Source organism: Lissotriton helveticus, chromosome 5_1, assembly GCF_964261635.1.
Source record: "Lissotriton helveticus chromosome 5_1, aLisHel1.1, whole genome shotgun sequence".
Taxonomy (NCBI): domain Eukaryota; kingdom Metazoa; phylum Chordata; class Amphibia; order Caudata; family Salamandridae; genus Lissotriton; species Lissotriton helveticus.
In genome coordinates this window covers 26,048,172-26,071,846 of record NC_136065.1, presented here as the reverse complement: position 1 = coordinate 26,071,846, position 23,675 = coordinate 26,048,172, and the positions used below count along the sequence as shown (strand labels likewise).

Here is a 23,675-nt window from a genome sequence, read left to right as displayed (position 1 = left end):
CTACTTCAACGCAGTTGTGACTCAGTACCTGGATCTGCACCATTACTGGTCAGGAGAGGAGTCTGCGAGTTTAAGATCCTCCACGTTGGTGTGCGCCTCTTCCCTCATGACCAACTTCAAACCCTCATCAATCTGCAAACCCTTACCAAAATATGCTAGATGTTCACCGTCAACTGAGCTGCCGCTACCACTGACTCATTCTAAGCCCTAGTACTCAATTGTACACCCTGGCAGTCACTCCAAGACCCATCAGTTGTTATTGGCATAGTCCAGGTCCTCGAACTGTGTTTTGTACCGGTCTGTTTGTACCGAGGCATAGAGGGGGTCTTGAGCCTCCACGGCCCGTGGGGCATCTCTCTTCTGCTTCCCAGGCTCCTTCCCAGGGGCGGTGGGCTGCGGCGCCCCATTCACCAGAGTCACCACGTCTGCGTACTGGATGCCGGAGTCAGTCGTCTGCAGGACCGCTGTTGGTTTCATCACCTTCAGATTGGCGTAGCACATCTTCTGCAATGAGAGAGAAGAGAGGTCTGTAGACTCTTTGGAGGTTTTGAGGACCATGAAGGCTTCTCAATGCTCCACAGAGGAGACACAACCATATTAATTCAGGACAAACTTACTACATGATAAATTCATATCTGTATCTGGATGAGTGAGAACCAGCTGTGCCTGGAACCAGTGTAGTGTAGTTTCTATTTCCCTAATAGGCTCTGCGCATTGGAATAATATACACTATAGGTTTGGCATAGGGCTGAGGTCAGTATACCCCTATCAAGTATATTAAACTTAATTTACTTTGTACCAGCTAACTCAGAGGCCACTAGAAACTCCTTGAAAACAAGAAGGGAGCAGGTTCTGACAACCGCATAAATATGACAACTTTGTTTCCCGTTAGAATCGGAACATGTCTCAGTATCACAATAGATAACAGTTTCACTTAGCTAATCATGCATGCTTAGTTTCTTCAGAGTTACACAGAAATAGTAGACGGGCGTTTCAATGAAAGGATTTATTGAACAGTCTTGTTTCTTGTGTAAGAGATATGAGTTGTTACAATCGTAAGGCAGTATGCGAGGTATCTTATCTTATGTGAGGCGTAAGCAGTAGAAAAAAATAATACTGCAATAGCATTGTCTTTTAGATATGACACATATTCACATACATATACATAAATAACACAGGCTAAAAAGTGGATACTCATACAATGCTACTCTATCTAGTTCTACCCCAGTGTACGTAACCTAAGTGTAATACAAGGAAAGAAGTAGGTGCTGCATTCTATATTATGGTATGCTATAGTTTGGTATGCCAAGAGTCCCTGTAGGTTCTAGTCAGCTCCATACCCTAGAATGAGAAAGGTGGGAATCTCTTTCTGGGTCTCAAACTCTAAAACCGCGCGAAGGGAGCATCTCTTGTCAGTGCGTCAGGCTGGGACACAAATTCCTTTAAAGTCGTGGTCTCTTCCGAACTTGCCGTGGCGAGCCGTATCGAGCTGTGAAGCAGAGCCGTGGTTTGCCATGGCAAGGGAATGTTTATTTATACCTGGAAGGTGCTTAGGAATGTTTACATTGAAGTAAAGTCGGGCGGAGGAAGACGTCATGAATGTACCCTTAAGGAATAGCGGTTCATGCATAATAAATGAGTTCTTGGAGAAATCAATAATCCTAGACTAGGGAAACTCACAATGGCTTAAGGGTCTGGTTTCTAAAAACGTGTTGTGACGTTGGGGTGGACGGATGTAGGTGACCATGCCTGTATTTGAATAGCATTGCTAGTGCCTAAATAAGGACTGGAATCTCACGCCTAAATAAGGGCAATGCGAATTGTGCCTATATAAGGATATGATTTAGGAAAACCTATATACGGACAACTAGAGCGGAATACAACACCAGGGGACCCAAAAGACAATGTGGCTCCTCTTAAAAGTAGACAATATATACCATTTCCTCTCCTACAATCATCTCCCTGTTCTTTCATCGACTTTGCCTGCCATCTCCTCATCAACGTGTGTGTAGCATTATTTTATCAATTACCTTGCCATAGCATCCTCTATTTACTACTCACACAGGTCTTGCCTTTTTCGGATTATTTTATCAATTACCTTACCATAACGTCCTCTATTTACTAGTCACGTCTTACAGTTTTAAGATTTCTTTTCATCGAATATATAATATTTAAATATTTCTGACTTATCTGAACCTCTATTGCTAAATGTAATTAACACTACCCCTTGTTTAATGTTATTACATTTTTTACTTATTTAAATGCTTTTCACATTTCTTTTTAATACCGGAATCTAATGCTAGCGCTATGTTGTAGCTCTAAAAATCACTTCCTCATAGCCATTTGCACCACCTCTTGATTTTAAGTTATTACATTCATGTAAAAATGATTTTACTTGTTCAAATTAATTAAATTAAATTGGGGGACTCATATTTTGACACTAATGCTAATCATAACCCTAACCGATGACTTAGGACCATATTTAGAGTTTGGTGAACTGGTTCCTCCATCACAAAAGTGGTGCATATGTGGACCCCTTCCTGCGCAACAACAATCCTTAGAGTAATTTACCTCTTTCGATGGGTGCTGTAGAAAGAGAAAAACCGAGGAGAAATGAAGATATTTTTCCTTGTTATGCCTCACCTGGAAAGGCGAAGCATTTTGACACATTCCCAGGTGCACCAGTGTTGCTAATTCTGGGAATGCACCTAAATCCATGGGTGGATGTGTGGGACCACCCCCGCTCCACCCATGGAACGCCTCCCTGGGGCAGAGTAAAGCAGCGATTTGTGACGCGCTGCCTTACTCTAGATTTATCAAGCCATGCAGGGCCATCCAATGTGGGACCACCCACGCTCCAGCCATGGAACGCCTCCCTGGGGCAGAGTAATGCAGCGATTTGTGCTGTGCTGCGTTACTCTAGATTTATCAAGCCATGCAGGGCCATGCAAGGTGGCTGAGTAGTTGTGTCACTCTTGCACCCCTTGCGTGGCACAAGGGCGATGCAACTCAATGATTAATCTGCCCCTACATGTTTTGGTCTCATTCGACAACTTTTTCATTTTTTTTTAAAATTCCCAAAGTGGGCGCTTCCTTTTGAAAAACAAAAAGGGCCCTAATGTCATTGTTTTATTGTTGGATTTAACTGTGCATGAACACCATGCCTTGCACAGTGGTCCGGGGCGGGGTCTCTATGACCTGACGGTCCAGGAGTAGACAGGCCACCGGGTCAAATGCTTCAACCAGCAGCGCCAACTAGGGTCACTGGTGGAAACCCTGTGGTTTCCCCTCATCTAAGTGGGGTGGGAGACCTGTTTACTTGGCCAGCTGGGTGCATTTATGGCCATTTACCGACTGCGTCTTTTGGCTAGGTTTCCCAACACAAACACATGTGTACATATATTCATACATTTATACATTATTAAATGTATTTTTCTTTGCTTATCTGCAACATTGTACCGTAACAGAAACATAATACATGTAAATGTAAAATTTGTAAAGGTATGTGTGGGACAACTTAATCCCCCATTCTCATTTTTCTCTTCTCAAGGAAACATATTCCCTACAGTCCAATTCACAACACCTATTGTTTTTAGGTGTTTATTACAGACAGCTTTTGCTGTCTGTTGTTGCGGACTTATTGTCTTTTCTTCTATTCCGTTGCTTTCCAAAGATGGCCACTTTCTATTGCGTCACTTGTGAAAAACAAAAACAAAACAGCATTGACAATGTCAGCCGTTGGTCGATGTCTGGTAGCTAAAGTGACCTGTATTGGCTTTGCCAATTTTTAACTATTAAAACTACACGCACGCACACACACACACACACACACACACACACACACACAGACACACATACACACATTTCCCTTGAAACTATAGTTAAAGTAATGGTATTGTTACAGCACAATGCGCACACACACACCCCCATATTATAAAATGTCATTATGTTTACAGTAAAAACCTAGAAAACAAATAAATCCCCAAGCTTTGGCTGCCCAGTCCAACCTTATGTTGTGCCCATTACTTCACACATGGCATTAGTGATGCCTCACATCACATTTCCAATGAACTAATCTAGTAAAGAGTTGCCCTGCTCTGAAGCTGGCACACCAAATCTTTTAGAAGATTTTTTGGAGGTGAGTAAAGTTATAAAGTCTTAGACATGCCATTTTAAAAATTAAAAAAATCTACTTTATTCATCATGAAGTCCAAAATCAAATCAGTTTCCGTTCTCAAAGCTAATTGCTACAGTCAACATGTGTTTCTTAGACAGAGCACTTCCTCAAGGCTAGAACATCGCACCAAGTACATCAAGGTCAGAGTGTGGTATCCTTCTCAGTGTTATACATGTGTGCCTTACTGTTTGTAGAATGTTATTCATAGAATGTCATGATGTAGTTATGTTATGATTCTATTTGAGGGCAGGACTGTGTCAGTTGCTGCCTGCACGTGTCTCCTGTGGATGAGATCCTTTCTTCCTGATATAAGAATAAAGAAACCTTTTATTCATCATATATTTGAAATGTACTTCTTCACACAGAGTTTGTCCTAAAGTGCAGTAAATCATTTGATGATCTAAGAGTGACTGGTAACTTGTTCCAGAACTGGGCTGCTTTAACCATTATTGCTTGACCGCCTTGTATGGTCTCACGGGATCAGGTTACACATAGGAGGTTGTCTGATGCCGAACAGAGGCATCTCTCTGGACTATATCTCTTTAGGCTCCTTTGTAAGGGCACAGGGCCTGTGCCCTGAAGGGCCTTGAAGACAGTACACAATGCTTAGACTCTACGCAGTCAATTGATAAGATTGTCCGGTGCTCCGAGTAACAGCGAGTTATAATAATCAGGCCTGCTCAGAATAACGCCACACGGGAAACAGCATTTACAATGCAGACAGAACTACGCAATTCCATTAAAATGCAAGCACTACAAGGAACGCGTCATTACCACGTGTTCCATTACAACGCAAGTCGTTGCAACAACTTGCTTTAGGGAACTCATTGTTGGATTTTAAATCCATCACCTTCCCTACTGTTGCACAGACTGGAGTTGGAATAGTAAAATATAATATTCCATAGTCCTGCTTTTCCCTAAGGCAAGGGGTATGTTATATTGCCCGTGTTGTAAAGACATGCATTGTAAAGGCAAACATGAATACATCATATATCCACGCTGCACACTATTTGAGATTTAGCATGAGCTGGCAGCAGAGGGAAATCCTTCCTAAGACCTCACAGGAGCACGAAGGAGGTACCTGCCACTTTGGTGACATCGTTCTCCAGGGATAGTTTTACAGTAAAAGTAACCCCAAGGTTGAGGACCGTGTCAGGAAGAAGCAGCTCTTGCCCAGTTTGGAGAGGCTAGAAGTTAGAGGGGAGTGTCATAGAGACTTTGTTCGCAGAAGAGCAGAGGATTGCAGTTTTTCCATGTTAAATTTGAGGGAATTAGTATTCAACCAGTTAACAAGGTCTGTCGCAAAGTTATCGAAGGTGTTGACGACATCTGGCTGGTTATTATTAATGTCCAGGATCAGCTGCGTGTCATCAGCATTGTTAACTAGCCTGGTATTATGGGTTTTGATAAGGGTGATGAGCGACCTCATATAAATATTAAAGAGGATAGGACTGAGTGTGAAAACCTGTGGATCTCCATATTGGATAGTTTTAAAAGCAGAAAAATAAGGGGGCAGGGCAATTGCAGCCTGAATGATAGGAGCCTATCCACTTCAAAACGGTCCCACCAACTCCAAACAAGGCTAGTCTACTCAGGAGGGGGTTTGGTGGCTGACCGTATCTAAGGTGACCGACAGATCGAGCAGTATAAGAAACGTGCACTGGCCGCTGTCCACCTCCAGCAGGAATGTGTGCATGGCAAGGAGTAGGGCCAACCCAGTCCCATGCCCTGGCCTAAAGGACAATGGTCTTCCAAATAGTGGGACAACTTCCTACTGACAAAGCACTAGAGTATTTTTACTAAAAAAGGAAAGAGAGATATGGACCTGTAATTACTGAGGATCAACGGATTTGCTGTAGATTGTTTCACAAGGAAGGAGGGTGACTATGGCCCTCTGCCACCTTTGTGGAACAGTACCCTTCTCCAAAGATTGATTGCACAGCTGCAACATAGGGGGGATCAGCTTCTATGCAATCTTGCTGATCTTCTTCTCAAAGAAGTCCGCAAGATCATCGCAGAGATCTTGTGAAGGTGTTAGTTCCCATTTTTGACACTAGGGGTTAGACCAGAGCTTTCCAAACTCTGTGTCGGGACACAGTACTGTGTCGCCTGCCATGTGTCGGTGTGTCGCTGCATGATGCATAGCTGCCAAGGTTTCAGATTGCCATCAAGGTTCCCTCTACAATCAGCACGCACTACAAAGGATTCCACTGCATTCAGTAAATACTTCACGGGAGCCTCTGAAGTGTGGCTGATGGTGATGCTGCTGTGTGTTTTTTGTATTTAGAAATGCTAATGGGGGACGTTTAAATATCTAGAGGGCTGTCATTAAAGAGCAGGAGCCAATTCTCAGAGCTTTCTCTGCAGCCCGAGTCCCATTTGCCAAGTCCACAGACCTCTGGCTTCTCCACCTTTTGTTTTCTCCTTCTCTGTCTGGCTGTGGCGTCACACGTGCTTGTCTAAGGCCTTACCAGTCGGTATGCTGATTGGTCTCATTTCAGTAGCCTCTGCTATTTTTGCTGGCCATTCACCTCTGCAGTTCTTGTTAAACATTTCTGTACTAGACTTTTGGTTCTCGTTTATAAAATGCAAATAAAATATTTGGAAACAAAAATAAGTAAGAGGCACAGCTAGAAGTCTGTGCTGATCTTGGAGGCTGGTGCTTTTTACCTGAAATGTTAGATTTAGAAACAAGCAATTGCAAAAGGGTAACCTGATGTTGCCGTTACTAGACTGTACCTCACCTGTAACAGCTGTACTTTATGAACCTCCCCACCGAACCACTGCTTTACCGTGTCCCGAAATGATGCATGTCTAGAAAGTGTGTCACCAAAATGAAAAGTTTGGAAAGCTGTGGGTTGGACAGATCATGTAAAATGTAAAATCGATCAGTCAATCAGGGGCTTGTATAGCACGGCAACACACCTGTCAGGGTCTCAAGGCGCTGGTATCACTGAGTGGAGGATCATTTAAAGAGCCAGGTCTTGAAGTCCTTATTGAATTAAGTCAGCGATTAGGATTGTTTGAGGTGGAGGGGCAGGGTGTTCCAGGTCTTGGCGGGGAGGTAGGAGAACGAACTTCCTCCGGTTCAGGTCTTGTGGATCCTAGGGACGGAGACTAGGGCGAGTTGGGCAGAGCGGAGTTGTCTGGCAGGTACGTGGAATGCGAAGCAGTGGTTCAGGTATGCGGGTCCTTTGTCATGTAGAGCTTTGTAGGAGTGAGTGAGAAGCTTGAAGGTGAGTCTCTTGTTGGCTGGGAGCCAGTGGAGTTGTCAGAAGTGTTGAGTGATGTGGCTGCGGTGGGGGTTTCGAGGACCAGTCTGGCTGTGGCATTTTGATAGTTCTGTAGTTTCTTGAGCTGTTTCTGGGTGACGCTGGCGTAGAGTGCATTGCCGTAGTCGAGTCTGCTGGTGATGAGTGCATGGGTAACCGTCTTTCTGGGTTCAGTGGGGACCCATCTGAATGTCTTTCAAAGCAGGCACAGCATATGGAAGCAGGATGAGGAAACTGCATTGATTTGGCAGTTCATTGTGAGCAAAGGGTCCAGTATGATGCTGAAGTTGCGTGCGTGGTCTATCGGGGTGGGGGGAATCCCAGAGCGATTGGCCACTAGTAGTCTTCCAAGCCTGAAGGGGTGGGTCCTAGGATGATTACTTCGACTTGTCCGAGCTGAGCTTGAGGCAGCTGTCTTTCATCCAGGTAGCAACGGCCTTCATTCCATTGTGGAAGTTGGTTCTGGTAGTTGTGGGTTCGTTGGTGAGGGAGAGGATCAGCTGGGTGTCTTCTGCATAGGAGATGATGTTGAGTCCGTAGCTTCTGAAAATGGTTGTGAGGGGGGCCATATAGACACTGAAGAGGGTAGGGTTCATGGAGGAATCCTGGGGCACTCCACAGCTGATGTCTATGAGATCTGAGAGGAACGCTGGTAATCTAACTTGCTGAATCCGGCAGGTGAGGAGGAGTGAATCCAGTCCAGTGCCTTGTCGTGGATGCCAGCGTCATAGAGTCTCTTAATTAGGGTGCGTGGGAGATGGTGTTAAAGCAGCCAAGAGGTCTAGTAGGAGGAGGGCTTCGGTTTCGCCCCGGTCGAGGAGGGAACTGATGTCATCAGTGGCGGCGAGGCTTGTGACCTGAGGAAGATGTGGTACGGGCAAGGATCCGTTGGGACTCCTGAGTGGATGCTCTTCGTGGTCTTGAGTATGTCCTCTGTTGTGAGGGGCTCCATCAGAGTACAATCTGTTGTGGTGCAGTGTGGCTGTGTGCGATGGTGGTGGGCATAGTGGCCGGGTCTAGGGTGTCAAAGCTGTCATAAATCTTCCTGATCTTGTGGTGAAAGAAGGTGCAGAGTTTGTTGCAGAGGTCTTGGGAGGGAGGAACGTCTGTGGTCTCGCTGTTGGGACTGGCGAACTCCTTGACAATGGCAAAGAGTTCTTTGCTAATGTGTGTGTTGCTGATGATTTTGTCTTGGAGGGCCATTTTCTTTGTGATTTTGAGGAGGGGTTGGTGTGCGTTGATGGCAGATTTGACGGCTGCGCGAGTTTCTGGGGTTTTGTTTTTCCTCCATCTCTTCTCGAGCCGTCTGCAGGGGCGTCTGGCCTAGTGGAGGGAGGGAGTGACCCAGTTGGCTTTCTTGGAATGTTGCTTGCCTGGTCATTTCTTGAGGGGTGCCAGGGTGATTGGTGCAGTTGGAGATCCATCAGTGGTTGTTGAGTGCTGCAGGCGATGAGGGTGGTGGTGTACGGTGGGTGTGGCGAAGGCAAGATGAAAGCAGTGGTGGTCAGTCCAGGAGAGTTTGGTGGTGTGGCTGTAGCTGATGTTCCGCTGGTGGAGAAGATAGGGTCGAGTATGTGTCTGGCTGTGTGAGTTGGTGCGGCTGCTAGCTGCTTGAGTCGGATGTTGGTGAAGTTCTCGAGAAGGGAGGCAGTGTTCTGGTCACTGGAATTGTTCATGTGGAAGTTGAGGTCTCTGAGTAAGATGTAGTTGGTGGATGCGAGGGACTGGGGTGCAATGAGGTCTACGATGGTGTCGGTGAAGGACGTTGAGGGCCGGGGGGCCAGTAGACAAGGGTGCCGCAAAGGGTGGCATTGGGGTTTGTCCGGATCTGGAAGTGGAGGTGTTCCATAGTCGTTGTTTTGTTGTTGGAATGTGTGGTCAGTCGGAGTGTGCTCTTGTGGACGATAGTGATGCCTCCGCCTGGGCGGACGGGGAGGTCCTTGCAGGTGATTTTGTAGCCCTCGCGAATGTCGATGTGAGGTCCGTAGCAGGGGTTAGTCCAAGTTTCTGTGAAGAAAGTGATGCCAAGAGAGGTGGCATTGAGGAGGTCCCAAATTTCTCTGGCATGTTTTTGGAGTGACCACATGTTGAGGAGGATGCCTTTCAGCCAGATGGGTGCGCTCTTGGTTGGCTGGGCAGCGAGAGGAGCTGGCGTTTTGACATGGGTGAAGGTGTGGTTTCAGTTCTGGCAGGCAAAGGGTCCATGAGTCTTCTTCAGTAATGCTAGATAACAGGCAACATGGCGTCCAGGGTTGAGGGCGAGGAGGGTGGTGGCTTTGTAGCAGTGCAATGTCCAAGTAGCAGGGACCCTGGCACTGGGTGCAGTCCAGGTGTGGACGGGAACAGACAGGCTTGCCATTAGCATGCTGCGGCCACCATTAAGTAGTGCTGAGCGGGTCTGGACAGCTGGGAGGGGGGACACTGGAGGGGGGTTGGGGTTGCGGGGCATCACTGGGTGACAAAGGAGAAAAAACAGGAGGAAAAGGAAAAAGAAAGTAAACAAGCCAAAGGCAAGAGCAGAAATAAAAAGAGAGAGTGAAACGTTGAAAGAGAGACAGAGAAAGGGGAAAGAAAGACAGAAGGGCAGTCAGGCAGCAAATGGGTGATGCTTTACACTGGTCACCAGGGATGAGGGGCAGGAAGGAGCCTGCGGGTGGAGAAGGACCTTGAATTCCTGACTTCTGGGTCAGCAGCAGATGGGGACAGCAGCAGCTACCAGACGGTGCTGCACAGTGGAAATGCAAGTCCACTAAAGGATAGTGATCATCTTTGCTCAATTAGGAGTGAAAATGATAGTAATGACATAGGGGCAGATGTATCATTTGGTTTTTTCTCGCAAACGCTGCAATTCGCAAAAACCAGCGTTTGCGAGAAAAAAACGGAAAATGCGATGTATAATGGAAATCGCATCGCAAATTTTGCGTCAGCATTTAAGGAATCGCAAATTGCGATTCCTTAAATGCTATGTATGAAGCACCCAGGTTGTGCAAATTCCAATTAAGAAATCGCAAATTACCACCAACTTGTAGTTGGTGGTAATTTGCGATTTCTGTTCCAAATGCACTTTTTGACATTTGTAAAGGTGGCATGTGGCGCACATACATGCCCTTAGGGCATGTATGAGCGCCATATGCACACATATGTAAATTTCAGGGGTGCAGCAGGGTGTCCTCAAGACACCCTTGCACCCTTGAAATTATTCTCAATTTGCGATTAGCAAATTGCGAATCGCAAATTGAGAATAATTTCCCATTCCTTCCTATGGGCCTCCTGGCCCATAGAAATGAATGGCAAAGTGTTTCTTAATTGCGAATTTGCAATTTGCGAATTCGCAATTAAGGAATATCAAGAAATCGCTAAAAAAATTGCGATTTCATTTTATACATACCATTTGCTATTCTCAAATAGCAATTCTCAAAAAAATCGCTATTTGAGAATCGCAAATAGGTATCTTGATACATCTGCGCCATAGTAGTCGGCCTTTACTTTACATACTACCCCTTAATATTCATTCAGAGAGTTCTATAAAAAATGTTTGTCCTCTTCCGAATAAGGCTCTCTCCACTGCCTTTCAAGTTTTTTACAGGTTTGTTTTAACTGTTTGAAAGATTTTCTATACTAGAGGGCAGAGGGCCGGCGAGGCCTTTTTAGATCAGTGAGGGGTATTTCTGTATCAAGTGTTGCTAAGATACCCTTCTCGAGGGCAGAGCAATTGTTCTCCACTGACTTCTTAGATTTAAAGGTATTTGAAAGGGTGGAAACCTGTCCATACATTTGCCTGGTGAGTGTATTCCAGGCCCTGCCTTCCCCTCTGTGGCCGAGCCCGAGTGTGAGCTCCCTTCATACTGAGGAGGGAGGCTATGAGTGCATGGTCGCTCCAGCACAAAAGTAGGATCTCTTTTACGAGGATTAACCCATCAGGTGAAAAAATAAGATCAAGGGAGTGACCAGCCCGGTGGGTGGGTAATGCGTCTTCTTATCCTTGCTCTTGTTTTCTACTCTCCCCACCAAAGAGCACTGTTTAGGAGTCAGACAGAATGAAGTAAAAGAACCATCTTTCACAATCTGCAGCAATTAGGAGCCCTCCCTGGATTAGGGGGTCAGATGCAGCCAAGGATAGAGTGACCTGCATTCTGAACTGTACTCAAATAATTATTCTGCCAGATTGCTGAGCCCTTTCCCTCAAGACCCCAGTCCTAGTTTCCATCATTTCTACTGAGGAGCCAGTGAAATCCAAGCACATCTAGATTCAGAGCTTTATTTGTACTGGAGCTAAGTCTGCCAGTTCCATCTAAACGGGGTCATGTGCTTATTTCCAATATAATTTGGGGCGTTGTAACTAGGGGGCGGGAGGGGCTGCAGCCCCCCCGGATTAACTTTAAGGGGTTGAGCTGGATATCAGCCATAAAGAGGGCCTTACGGTGCATTTTAAAGCAAAGTAGTAAGCCCCGGCCAGCGCGCTCTATGATAAATCCTCCAAAAATGAAACGCGATTGTAACAACATTGCTCCAGTCAAAGAAGACACTGTTTGTACACTGAGACTACGCTTGTTAAAGACATAATCTGTGGGCGCATAAAACCCATTTCCTTGCTGGTGAAAAATGGCACTCTGGAGACACCACTTCGGATCACCTTCTAAAATATCTGCTAAACCGCACAAGCTATTGTCAGTGCTGGTAACAGTACCCTAGCTGCTTGCTAGTTCTATGCGAGCCACGATGATCCTATCCCTGTAAAGTTGATGTGGAAATCCTTGATTGTGGGATCATCTGCCACAGTCCACTGGTGTCTCCTCTGTTTATATTTTGTGTCCTGCAGAAGACCCATTTCTAAATAATAATTGAGGTCGAAACGTCGACAGGCACCTATTACAGTGGACTGTTTTTAAATTGATAAAGGATATCAAGACTCCAAATGGAAGTGTTTGCTTTAACATCCTGAATATCCTTTTCAGCCACATGTAAATACTTGCATCATGTATTGCACTTGCGCACTATTCAGTCACCTTATCACTATCATTGCACCCTCATATTCTAGGAGCAACTTGTTATAAGATTGATTAGAGAAATTGAGTTCTTGTTAGAAACAAGATATTTTTATTATGAAATAACAATACATTTGTATTTGCATTTAAAAGCCTTGTTAGTGAGGGTTTTTCTATACCTATTGCCATGTAAGTCAAGGGCTACACTTCCATCATAGGCACCAATCGTGCCTTTATAATTTGTCTTGCCCAGGTCCCGGGGTTTCAGGGTCTCCCCTCATTTTTAAATATTTAGGTTCCTATGATGAACTGCTTCCAATTCTTCCAATGTGGAGATCTGTGTTTTCCTCTCATTCCTGTACCTAGGGATGCTCATGCAAGGTACATCACTGTGAAATGGGATTGTTACACAATGGACATTTTTTGACGCACTTGTAAAGAAAAATATGAGCTTAATTTGTGCAATTTCAAGTCATATCAGTACATCTGGAAAAACCATTTCACAGCAAGCGGAAACTATGCAACAGTATCACAATGGACTAAATGTACAGCTATATATGTAAAGAATCACTCCAAATGTGTCACCATGCTTCATGCCTCATTTTTCATTCCAAAATACTAAATCAGAAGGTTGATGTGAATGTTTTACCTCCCTATTTAGTTAAGGGCATATTCTGGAGTTAACTGTTTTTTTATTTTCCCTATACTGTACCACACCACAGTCGGGGTGACAAACTCCACATGGTAAACTATAGAGAAAAATAAAAAAGTTTATTTAAATCAAAAACAGATATAATAATATTTTTATATTAAATATTAATATTGATTTTTTCTATATATATTTATTTTGAATTTCGAACACAATAAAAAAAAGCTTCAGCCTTAATAACTTAATTTTGAAATAAATCTTTCATTAATATAAATATATAAATATTACATTAAAATTATTTTCTGAAGTTTAAAATATAGCATTCATTTCCACATAAAGACACACATCTTTTATTAGGCAATAATAACTATTAAAATTGAAATATAAAATTAATTGAAATTAATTTAATATTTTCATTTGAATTATTTTAATTGTTCAATTGAAAATAGGGTATTCAAATATTAGAAGTAATAAATATGTGTTTCTATATGTTTACCAAATTATATTAATGTTAAACTATTTTAAAACTGTTCATTACATTTAACATTATTGGAGGGTTTGCAGCACATTCTGATGCTAAACTTACTGCTGTGTTTTTTCATAGTGACTTCCGCTCGGATTGGGTTAATAGCCTAAAGTTGTAAACTTATTCCAAAGTGTGAGTCGCCTTTGTGAATCAGACTCTATTTCTGAAGCCCTCACTCCTCAGGATGGGAGTTACATTAGATGTGTCTCAATGTTTCAGAATGAGGCAATTTGTAAAAACTCCACAAACAAAACACAAAATATTTCTAACTCTTTTTGAAGCTGCAGAGGGCAAACGTTTTTGAATATAGGGAACAATATTTGAAAAGTATTCGACGTTTTCTTGAGATTCCCATTGTGTCTTCTGACACATGTTGCGCCCTTTTGTGTGCAGACTGGAGAGGGGCCAGACGGCCACGACAGAAGCAGGACGCCACCGGCCAATAGAATCTTGTCAATTCTGTCTCCAATCCCCAATGGCATTAGCAGAAAGAGAGCGAAGCAGAGGGGAGGACAGTGAGAGAGAGTGAGAGATAGAAGAGAAAGAGACAGGAGGAACCGGAAAACAAAGAGAAAGAGAGAGACAAGACAGAGGCAGAGCGTCCTCGGAGAGACAATCAAATAGCGCTCGGATCATTCACTCGCCTTAGAAAGTTCACGTCAGTGGCCAACACCCCCACTCGGAAAATGTTCCAGCATCACTGATATAATGTGCAGGTAAGTCTGTATCTGTATCTGCACCAGTGCCTGGAAGTGCGGCCTCTCACGAGGGCAGCAGTACCTGCATCCTACAGATGTGGCTCCCATTGGCGGATGCCGCATAGCTACGGCGGAGGACTGGGGGGTGGGGTGGCGGAGAATAATAAATAATAATAAAAAATACCTGTTGACGCCGGCCACCTCGGTGCTCTTCTCCGGCTCTCCTCTAGGCAGTCACTGGGCACAGGCTCCCCACCAATCCCATCACTGCTCCCAGTAGCATGAGAGCAACACCAGGATTGGTCTGAGCGGCCCGGTTTGCCGCTCAGACAGGGCCTGTCAAATGTAAATGTCATGGTACTTATAGAGCGCACTGTCACCAGACGGTCACCTTGCGGTGTCGCCTATGCGGCTTCCTGGCGCTGATACTCATACTGCTGTGGAACCCCTCCCGGCTTTCCCTGTGAAGTGTCCACTCCTGGGCACCCCCAGGGTGAAGCCAGGCATCCTAAGCACTGTTGGGGCCAGTGTGGAGGCTTAGCAAGCTATTGCCCAGAGTTGCAGCGTGGGGCCCGTGATTAGAATAGGCACCGAGGCGAGAATTAACAGGTCCGAGGAAATTGAGCCCGAGACCCCGCCGAGGCGGGAATCGAACCCTGGTCCCTGGCCAGAACTCTGCATCAGGGTCTGCCGCTCTAACCATTGAGCCACACTCCTCCACACCTGGTAGTATTTGCTGTTTCTCCAACCTGGCTGTGCAGCACAGCTGAGTTGGAGAAACCAAAGTGCGTATGTCTGTTTGGCCGGACTAAGGATCGCACTTTACAGTGCCCATCACTCCTCCCCATGATCCGGCCCCGCACCGCCGATGGGTTAGTAAGTCAGCGGAAAATAAAATCATAATATTGTTTTATTATTATTTTATTTTTCTCTGACTGACTTTGACAAGTAGAATATGCTCCTCATCCATTACAGAGGAGCCGCCCCTGGTGGCAGTTCGGCAGCAGGTGCTTAGTCTGGTTCAGCCATTACAGAGAAGTCGCCCCTGGTGGCAGCCGCGCAGCAGGCGCTTAGTCTGGTTCTGCCATTACAAATAAATCGCCCCTGGTGGCAGCTCGGCAGCAGAAGCTCAGTCTGGAAGTAAAATAAACCGTTCACCTGGCGCTTGCTTTGGTCGCAGAAGTCACCATCCCCCCTCCCTTAAAGTCCCTGCTTGTAATCTATTCACAGATGAGGGGTGAATGGAATGCTTGTTACTATGGTAACCGTGGTACTGTTAGTCCCACGGATGCCCCCTCTGGCACCTGTTCATCAGTAAACCCAGTGTCACATACCTGCCAACTTTCAAACAAGTTTCACTGTGTGAGGAGGGGGCGGGGCCTCATGCCGAGAGCTATGAGGTGCTCTGCCCCTCACCAAGCCCCTCCCTCACAGGAAAGAAACCCAAAACGAAGGGTCATTGAGGCTCTCACCGATGTCCTGGGGTGTTTTCACACCTCTCAATTGACATTGGCTGCTTACAGCTTCTAAAAAGGAGCTGAAATACACCGCTCACAGCGGTTTGCAGGTCAGTTTTCCTGCACCCCATGTTTATGGCTCCTCACCAGGTGACCATGTGAGGGGAGCCGAATTCGTGTGACAAGCGGTGTCACCGTGTGAGTAGGCACGCGGCCTGGTGTCATCCTGTGTAATGATGGGGGTAGTAGCCTTGGGGTGGGCTTCAAACACCGAAAGCCTCTGGGTCAGTGATAGACAAGTCACTGTGACTCGGAGGAGGAGCTGCCACAATAAACGTCACAAGGTCTGTTTAACCCCTTCCCTGCTGCCGTCGGCCGTTGGCTGTCGCGAGCACTACCTCGCAGGTGCTGCGCACGTCCTCGGCCGACGCGGCCCAGCCCACTCATTAAAAACGCAGCACTGCTGCGAAATAACGGCCGCGGTTAAAGGGTTAATACTTGAACCATCGTGAGAACACACAGGTGAGTGCAAGCCCCAGTGGAGTAAAGTGACTCAAGAAACCCAAGGCTGACCCTAAAGACCCCAAGAAATTCCGGCCTATCTCCCTGCTCCAGTTCCCGGCGAAGGTCATTGAGAAGACCGTCAACAGACACCTGACCCGATACCTCGAGAAGAACAGCATCCTGGACCCATCGCAGTCCGGATTCCAAAGCTACCACAGCACTGAAACCGCCCTCATCGCCGCCACCGGTGACATCAGAGCCCTGCTGGACAACGGGGAAACCGCGGCCCTCATCCTCCTAGACCTGTCAACCGCCTTCGACACCGTCTGCCACTGCACCCTACGCACACGCCTACATGACGCTGGGATCCGAGACAAGGCTCTGGGCTGGACCACCTTCTTCCTCTCCGGCCGAACCCAGAGCGTCCGCCTCCCCCTTTCAGCTCCAAAGCCACCAAGATCATCTGCGTTATAGTGAACAAGGGTCCTTAGCTTATTTCAGAATCCAAAAATCAATACTGTATAGAAACACAATGGAAAGCTATACGTTATAAAATTTCCAAACCCAGCCGGGAAAGGAGTTTATTTTATCAAGAGACAATGTTCAATCCAACAATACAAACGTAATAACGAGACACAAGCCTGTGCCGTACATAAAGGGGGGAAAAGAAAAATAGAATAAAGGTGAAAGCGGTGTCTATCAGGCAAAGAAAGAGAGCAAAGACAGGGCACTGCTGATAAGTAAAAAATCAATAACAGTATCGCCTGGAGTGGAGTATACACAATCTTATATGTCAATATTGTAAATGTAAATCCACTCATGGGTGTCGACGTTTCGATCCCTATTGCTCAAATAAATACATGGGATCATCATCAGGACATTTGTAATGAACAAGACATGCCTGATTGTAAGAAAGCCTGTTTAGGAGAAACGAAGAGAAAAAGATATATTTCAAACACTTAAGAGTAGTTTGCAGATGTATGCCAACTCTGTAACGAATTCGCAGTGTGTGACCAAGTGCACGGTGTTTGTGACCTAATCAAGCACAAAATAACAACATTTTCATACTCCTCGGAATCGCAGTGACGTGCGTGAAGGGCTGCGACGACCAGTTGTGCCGTGATAGTGATCAATGCAGTTTGTAGTATACTAGGGAACAAGGACTCCCATCGTGAGGTGATGGTGCAGGTTCAGTAGTTGCGTGACTAGGGGTAAGTAGGAGAATGGGAATAGCCCTATGGATTATGAGTCACAATAAGCGTAATCATACCTCAGTGGATCTGGGCACAAAGCCTCACATGGGAGGTGTGCTTCACTTTGAAGCTTTTAGCCGAAGAGATCATGCTGAAATGGGAGTAAATTTGCAACACAAGGTTACAAATTCCCTGGTTTACATTTTTGCGAACCGTGATGTCAAAAAAATAAAATTAAACACGTACCACGTAGTAAAATGTCGTGGAGGTCTTTTTGGGGGTCCAGAAGAATTTTGCAATAAAATTCGTATTTCGTTTCCAACTGCATACAATGGCAGCGCTGAAAACAGAGCGGGATTTCAGTATCAGGGTGCAAGGGGGCTACAGAATAGGGTGGTAGTGTGCGGAAGGGCCTTCCTTACCTTACTTAGCTCATCAGGGGAGCCGGATAAAAAGTTTGCGTGTAGGCAGCGGTGGCCATACACGGGGGTGGCCAACAATGTGGCCTTCAGACGCTGTAAAAGCAAGGAGTATATATCAGCACAAACCTAAGGGCGGGCCATAAACGGACAGTGAGAAAACTCCGCAGTTACTTACATAGTCAAGGTAAGGACTCGTCTTTCCCGTGGCTTCTCGGTCAATGCCGGTTGCAAGTCAGCGGAATGGGAGTGCGCGCAGAGTATTGTCTACAGCCGCGCTGGTCACGTGACCTTCATTGCGGGTGCCATAGTAGAGAGGCAAGTTGTTTTCGGTGGGGGCCATCTTGGAGTGGATGGCTGCGCGGGCTAATGCTGCCAGTGTGCGGGAGTGCAGGGGCAAATAGGTGGTGATAGTGCCAATGTAGATAAACAAAAAGAGAGAGGCCAGCTTAATCTCAAATGATGCCACAAGATTGGAGCGAGATAACTGAGGATCACACACTCACTTAGGGTGAAAAGGAAAGCCCTCACACACCGACCTAGTCACACACCGACCGCACAGCTGATAGTGCCAATGTGACATTACAAACGGTGATAAGTATTCAATAAAATAGAATAAAAAACATTTCACTTCCAGGAGGTCAGATTTCTTTGTCTTCCAGCCAGTCATGCATTCCATCATGGAGTATTCATCTAGGAACAAACCCCTTACAAAAAGGTCATTCCATTACTGTTACATGATGTAGTTTCAATGATCATTAGTTCAATCACAATAACATGGTCCAGTCCTCACTTCGATTCAGCCCTGTCTGAATGGTATTAAATTGAATGATGGATTTCAATTCCTCACGGTTTAGTAACTGCTGTAGGTTGCCACCTCTTTGTGGTAGTTTGATGGATTTCAGGACAGTCCATTGGAGGTCATCCGCTGTATGCTTCATGCTGGTATAATGTTCAACCAAAGGGGCATTAGGAGTGTTGCACCTAATGCGACTTCGATGTTGACTTATTCTGGTCCTTACTTTTTGTGTAGTTTGTCCCACGTACATCAGAGGGCAAGGACATAGAATTGCATAAATCACATTGTGACTGTTACAGTTTGTGAAATCTCTTATTTCAATTGTGATGTTATTGTGACTAAACGTGCGCCCCTCAAGTGTCAAATCACAAACAATACAATGTCCACATTTAACGTGACCCCTCAGCGGTGGCAGGCCCCAGTTTGACTCAATCGTACTTGTAGGGGGTGGTGAGGGTAGGGCAGCTCGAACCAAGTGGTCCTTTATATTTCTACTTTTCTTGAAAGCAAACAAAGGTTTATCAAACGTTAGCTGGCCTGAGTTTAAGGTTGGCCAATACCGTAGAATTGTTTTACGGATTTTATCAGAGATTGGGGAAAAAGTTGTGACACAGGCAATTCTCTCTGCGCTAGGCCTCGTCTTGGGTTGGAGCAGAACCTCTCTAGGGCAATACCATGCATGCCTGAGAATTGCCTGTGTCACAACTTTTTCCCCAATCTCTGATAAAATCCGTAAAACAATTCTACGGTATTGGCCAACCTTAAACTCAGGCCAGCTAACGTTTGATAAACCTTTGTTTGCTTTCAAGAAAAGTAGAAATATAAAGGACCACTTGGTTCGAGCTGCCCTACCCTCACCACCCCCTACAAGTACGATTGAGTCAAACTGGGGCCTGCCACCGCTGAGGGGTCATGTTAAATGTGGACATTGTATTGTTTGTGATTTGACACTTGAGGGGCGCACGTTTAGTCACAATAACATCACAATTGAAATAAGAGATTTCACAAACTGTAACAGTCACAATGTGATTTATGCAATTCTATGTCCTTGCCCTCTGATGTACGTGGGACAAACTACACAAAAAGTAAGGACCAGAATAAGTCAACATCGAAGTCGCATTAGGTGCAACACTCCTAATGCCCCTTTGGTTGAACATTATACCAGCATGAAGCATACAGCGGATGACCTCCAATGGACTGTCCTGAAATCCATCAAACTACCACAAAGAGGTGGCAACCTACAGCAGTTACTAAACCGTGAGGAATTGAAATCCATCATTCAATTTAATACCATTCAGACAGGGCTGAATCGAAGTGAGGACTGGACCATGTTATTGTGATTGAACTAATGATCATTGAAACTACATCATGTAACAGTAATGGAATGACCTTTTTGTAAGGGGTTTGTTCCTAGATGAATACTCCATGATGGAATGCATGACTGGCTGGAAGACAAAGAAATCTGACCTCCTGGAAGTGAAATGTTTTTTATTCTATTTTATTGAATACTTATCACCGTTTGTAATGTCACATTGGCACTATCACCACCTATTTGCCCCTGCACTCCCGCACACTGGCAGCATTAGCCCGCGCAGCCATCCACTCCAAGATGGCCCCCACCGAAAACAACTTGCCTCTCTACTATGGCACCCGCAATGAAGGTCACGTGACCAGCGCGGCTGTAGACAATACTCTGCGCGCACTCCCATTCCGCTGACTTGCAACCGGCATTGACCGAGAAGCCACGGGAAAGACGAGTCCTTACCTTGACTATGTAAGTAACTGCGGAGTTTTCTCACTGTCCGTTTATGGCCCGCCCTTAGGTTTGTGCTGATATATACTCCTTGCTTTTACAGCGTCTGAAGGCCACATTGTTGGCCACCCCCGTGTATGGCCACCGCTGCCTACACGCAAACTTTTTATCCGGCTCCCCTGATGAGCTAAGTAAGGTAAGGAAGGCCCTTCCGCACACTACCACCCTATTCTGTAGCCCCCTTGCACCCTGATACTGAAATCCCGCTCTGTTTTCAGCGCTGCCATTGTATGCAGTTGGAAACGAAATACGAATTTTATTGCAAAATTCTTCTGGACCCCCAAAAAGACCTCCACGACATTTTACTACGTGGTACGTGTTTAATTTTATTTTTTTGACATCACGGTTCGCAAAAATGTAAACCAGGGAATTTGTAACCTTGTGTTGCAAATTTACTCCCATTTCAGCATGATCTCTTCGGCTAAAAGCTTCGAAGTGAAGCACACCTCCCATGTGAGGCTTTGTGCCCAGATCCACTGAGGTATGATTACGCTTATTGTGACTCATAATCCATAGGGCTATTCCCATTCTCCTACTTACCCCTAGTCACGCAACTACTGAACCTGCACCATCACCTCACGATGGGAGTCCTTGTTCCCTAGTATACTACAAACTGCATTGATCACTATCACGGCACAACTGGTCGTCGCAGCCCTTCACGCACGTCACTGCGATTCCGAGGAGTATGAAAATGTTGTTATTTTGTGCTTGATTAGGTCACAAACACCGTGCACTTGGTCACACACTGCGAATTCGTTACAGAGTTGGCATACATCTGCAAACTACTCTTAAGTGTTTGAAATATCTCTTTTTCTCTTCGTTTCTCCTAAACAGGCTTTCTTACAATCAGGCATGTCTTGTTCATTACAAATGTCCTGATGATGATCCCATGTATTTATTTGAGCAATAGGGATCGAAACGTCGACACCCATGAGTGGATTTACATTTACAATATTGACATATAAGATTGTGTATACTCCACTCCAGGCGATACTGTTATTGATTTTTTACTTATCAGCAGTGCCCTGTCTTTGCTCTCTTTCTTTGCCTGATAGACACCGCTTTCACCTTTATTCTATTTTTCTTTTCCCCCCTTTATGTACGGCACAGGCTTGTGTCTCGTTATTACATTTGTATTGTTGGATTGAACATTGTTTCTTGATAAAATAAACTCCTTTCCCGGCTGGGTTTGGAAATTTTATAACGTATAGCTTTCCATTGTGTTTCTATACAGTATTGATTTTTGGATTCTGAAATAAGCTAAGGACCCTTGTTCACTATAACGTTGTTATACCCATGGTACTTAGCTATCTGTTGGGTCCCCCTTGTGTCTTAAAAAAACCAAGATCATCTGCGGCATACCCAGGGCTCATCCCTCAGCCCAACATTGTTCAAAATCTACATGGCACCACTCGCCCAGGTCGCCTGACTGCACAACCTCAACATCATCTCCTACGTCCACGACAACCAGCTGATCCTCTCCCTCACCAAAGACCCCCACACCGCCAAAACCAACCTTCACGATTGTGATTGTGATTGTAAATGTTTATTGATTGATTATTTAAAATCTTTACAAAGAGTGAATGCACAATATAAACATTTCAATTTACGATAATAGAATAAAAGGAAAGTGATTTTAAAAAAGAAGCAATAAACTTTTAAAATAGTACATGTGGATTATAAAACTGTTTTACATTTATAAATTCATATGTTTAAAAGTTTAGAACAGAAAAATATGAACAATATGACACTTAATAGTTATAAAAATTCAAGTTTTTTCCATGCAACTGTTAAGAATTTTGAGAAGGCAGAGTTAATGAGTATATCGTCTGGGCAAAGACACTGGAGCAGTGCTTGTCTACAAGTCCTTATTGATCTTTCGTTGAAGAAACTTTTTAACAGTGTTAGTCTTTCATTTTTTAGTTCTGGACAGAGGCATAGTAGGTGTATAATGTTTTCTTCTCCAGTGTTACACAGCCGACATGATATGTTATTTTCGAGCTTTTTCCATGGTAATGCATGAGACTCTCCGGGTAATATTCAGAATCGAGCTTTCATGAATATATTTTTATATTTCCAAGTCCATGCTGTATTTAAATATTGTTGCGGGCTCTTTTTTTTGTAACCATTTATTATGGACCAAGCATGTTTTTTTTTAACCAGGGACTCTTTGTCACTTATCATAGATAGGATATCAGTTGTCTTATTTACAATTGTTTTTAAAGATTCCTGAGGAATAGTGGTCATCCAAATCTCCTTAAGATTCACGAAGGAATGAAGGCCATCGCCGAATGGATGAAGAACAGCTGACAAAAGCTAAACTTGGACAAGGCAGAGGTCCTCATTCTCGGCCCCACCCTCTCGGCCTGGGACGACTCCTGGTGGCCGACCGCAACGGGAACAGCTCCAACACCCACTGACCACGCACGCAACCTGGAGTTCATCCTCCACTCTACACTCTCCATGACTAAACAGGTCAACGCCATCTCATCCTCTTGCTTCAACACCGTCTGTATGCTTTGCAAGATCTACAGGAGGATTCGCATAGAAACAAGAAGAACGGTCTCCCAGGCCCTCGTCAGCAGCAGGCTTGACTATGGAAACGCCCTCTACACAGGAACCTCAAACAAGCTCCTGAAATGACTTCAATGCATTCAAAACGCCTCTGCTCGCCTGATCCTCGATATCCCCCACTGCAGCCACATCACATCCCACCTGAGAGACGTGCACTGGCTCCCCGTCAACAAGAGGATAACCTTCAAGCTCCTCACCCACGCACACAAGGCACTCCACAACACCGGACCAACGTACCTGAACAGACGATTCAGCTGCTACACCCCCACCCGCCAGCTCCGCTCCGCCGACCTCGCCCTCCCCGCATCCAACGAGCGACCTCCGGCGGCAGATCGTTCTCACATCTCACCGCCAAAACCAGGAACACCCTCCCTACCCACCTACGGCAGACCGAAGAGCTGCTGACCTACAGAAGATTCCTCAAAACCTGGCTGTTCGAGCAGTAAAAGCATCCCCCCACCCCTCCCCCCAGCGCCTTGAGACCCTCACAGGTAAGTAGTGCACTTTACAAATGTCCTGATTGATTGATTGATTGACTAATTGATTGATTGATTGATTGATTGATTGATTGACTGATTGATTGACTGATTGATTGAAGCAGAGTCCAGA

The 23,675-nt window shown here is 45.2% G+C and overlaps 1 protein-coding gene across 1 annotated transcript in view; it reads right to left on the bottom strand.

Annotated features, from left to right (window-relative positions):
* Positions 1–249: 249 nt before the first annotated feature.
* Positions 250–23,675, bottom strand: part of LOC144752360 (signaling threshold-regulating transmembrane adapter 1-like) — an 85,075-nt gene continuing 61,649 nt past the window's right edge. Inside the window, exon 6 of the mRNA XM_078640295.1 lies at positions 250–504. Within this exon, the coding sequence (XP_078496421.1) occupies positions 250–504 (255 nt within the window). The remainder of the gene's footprint in view (positions 505–23,675) is intronic.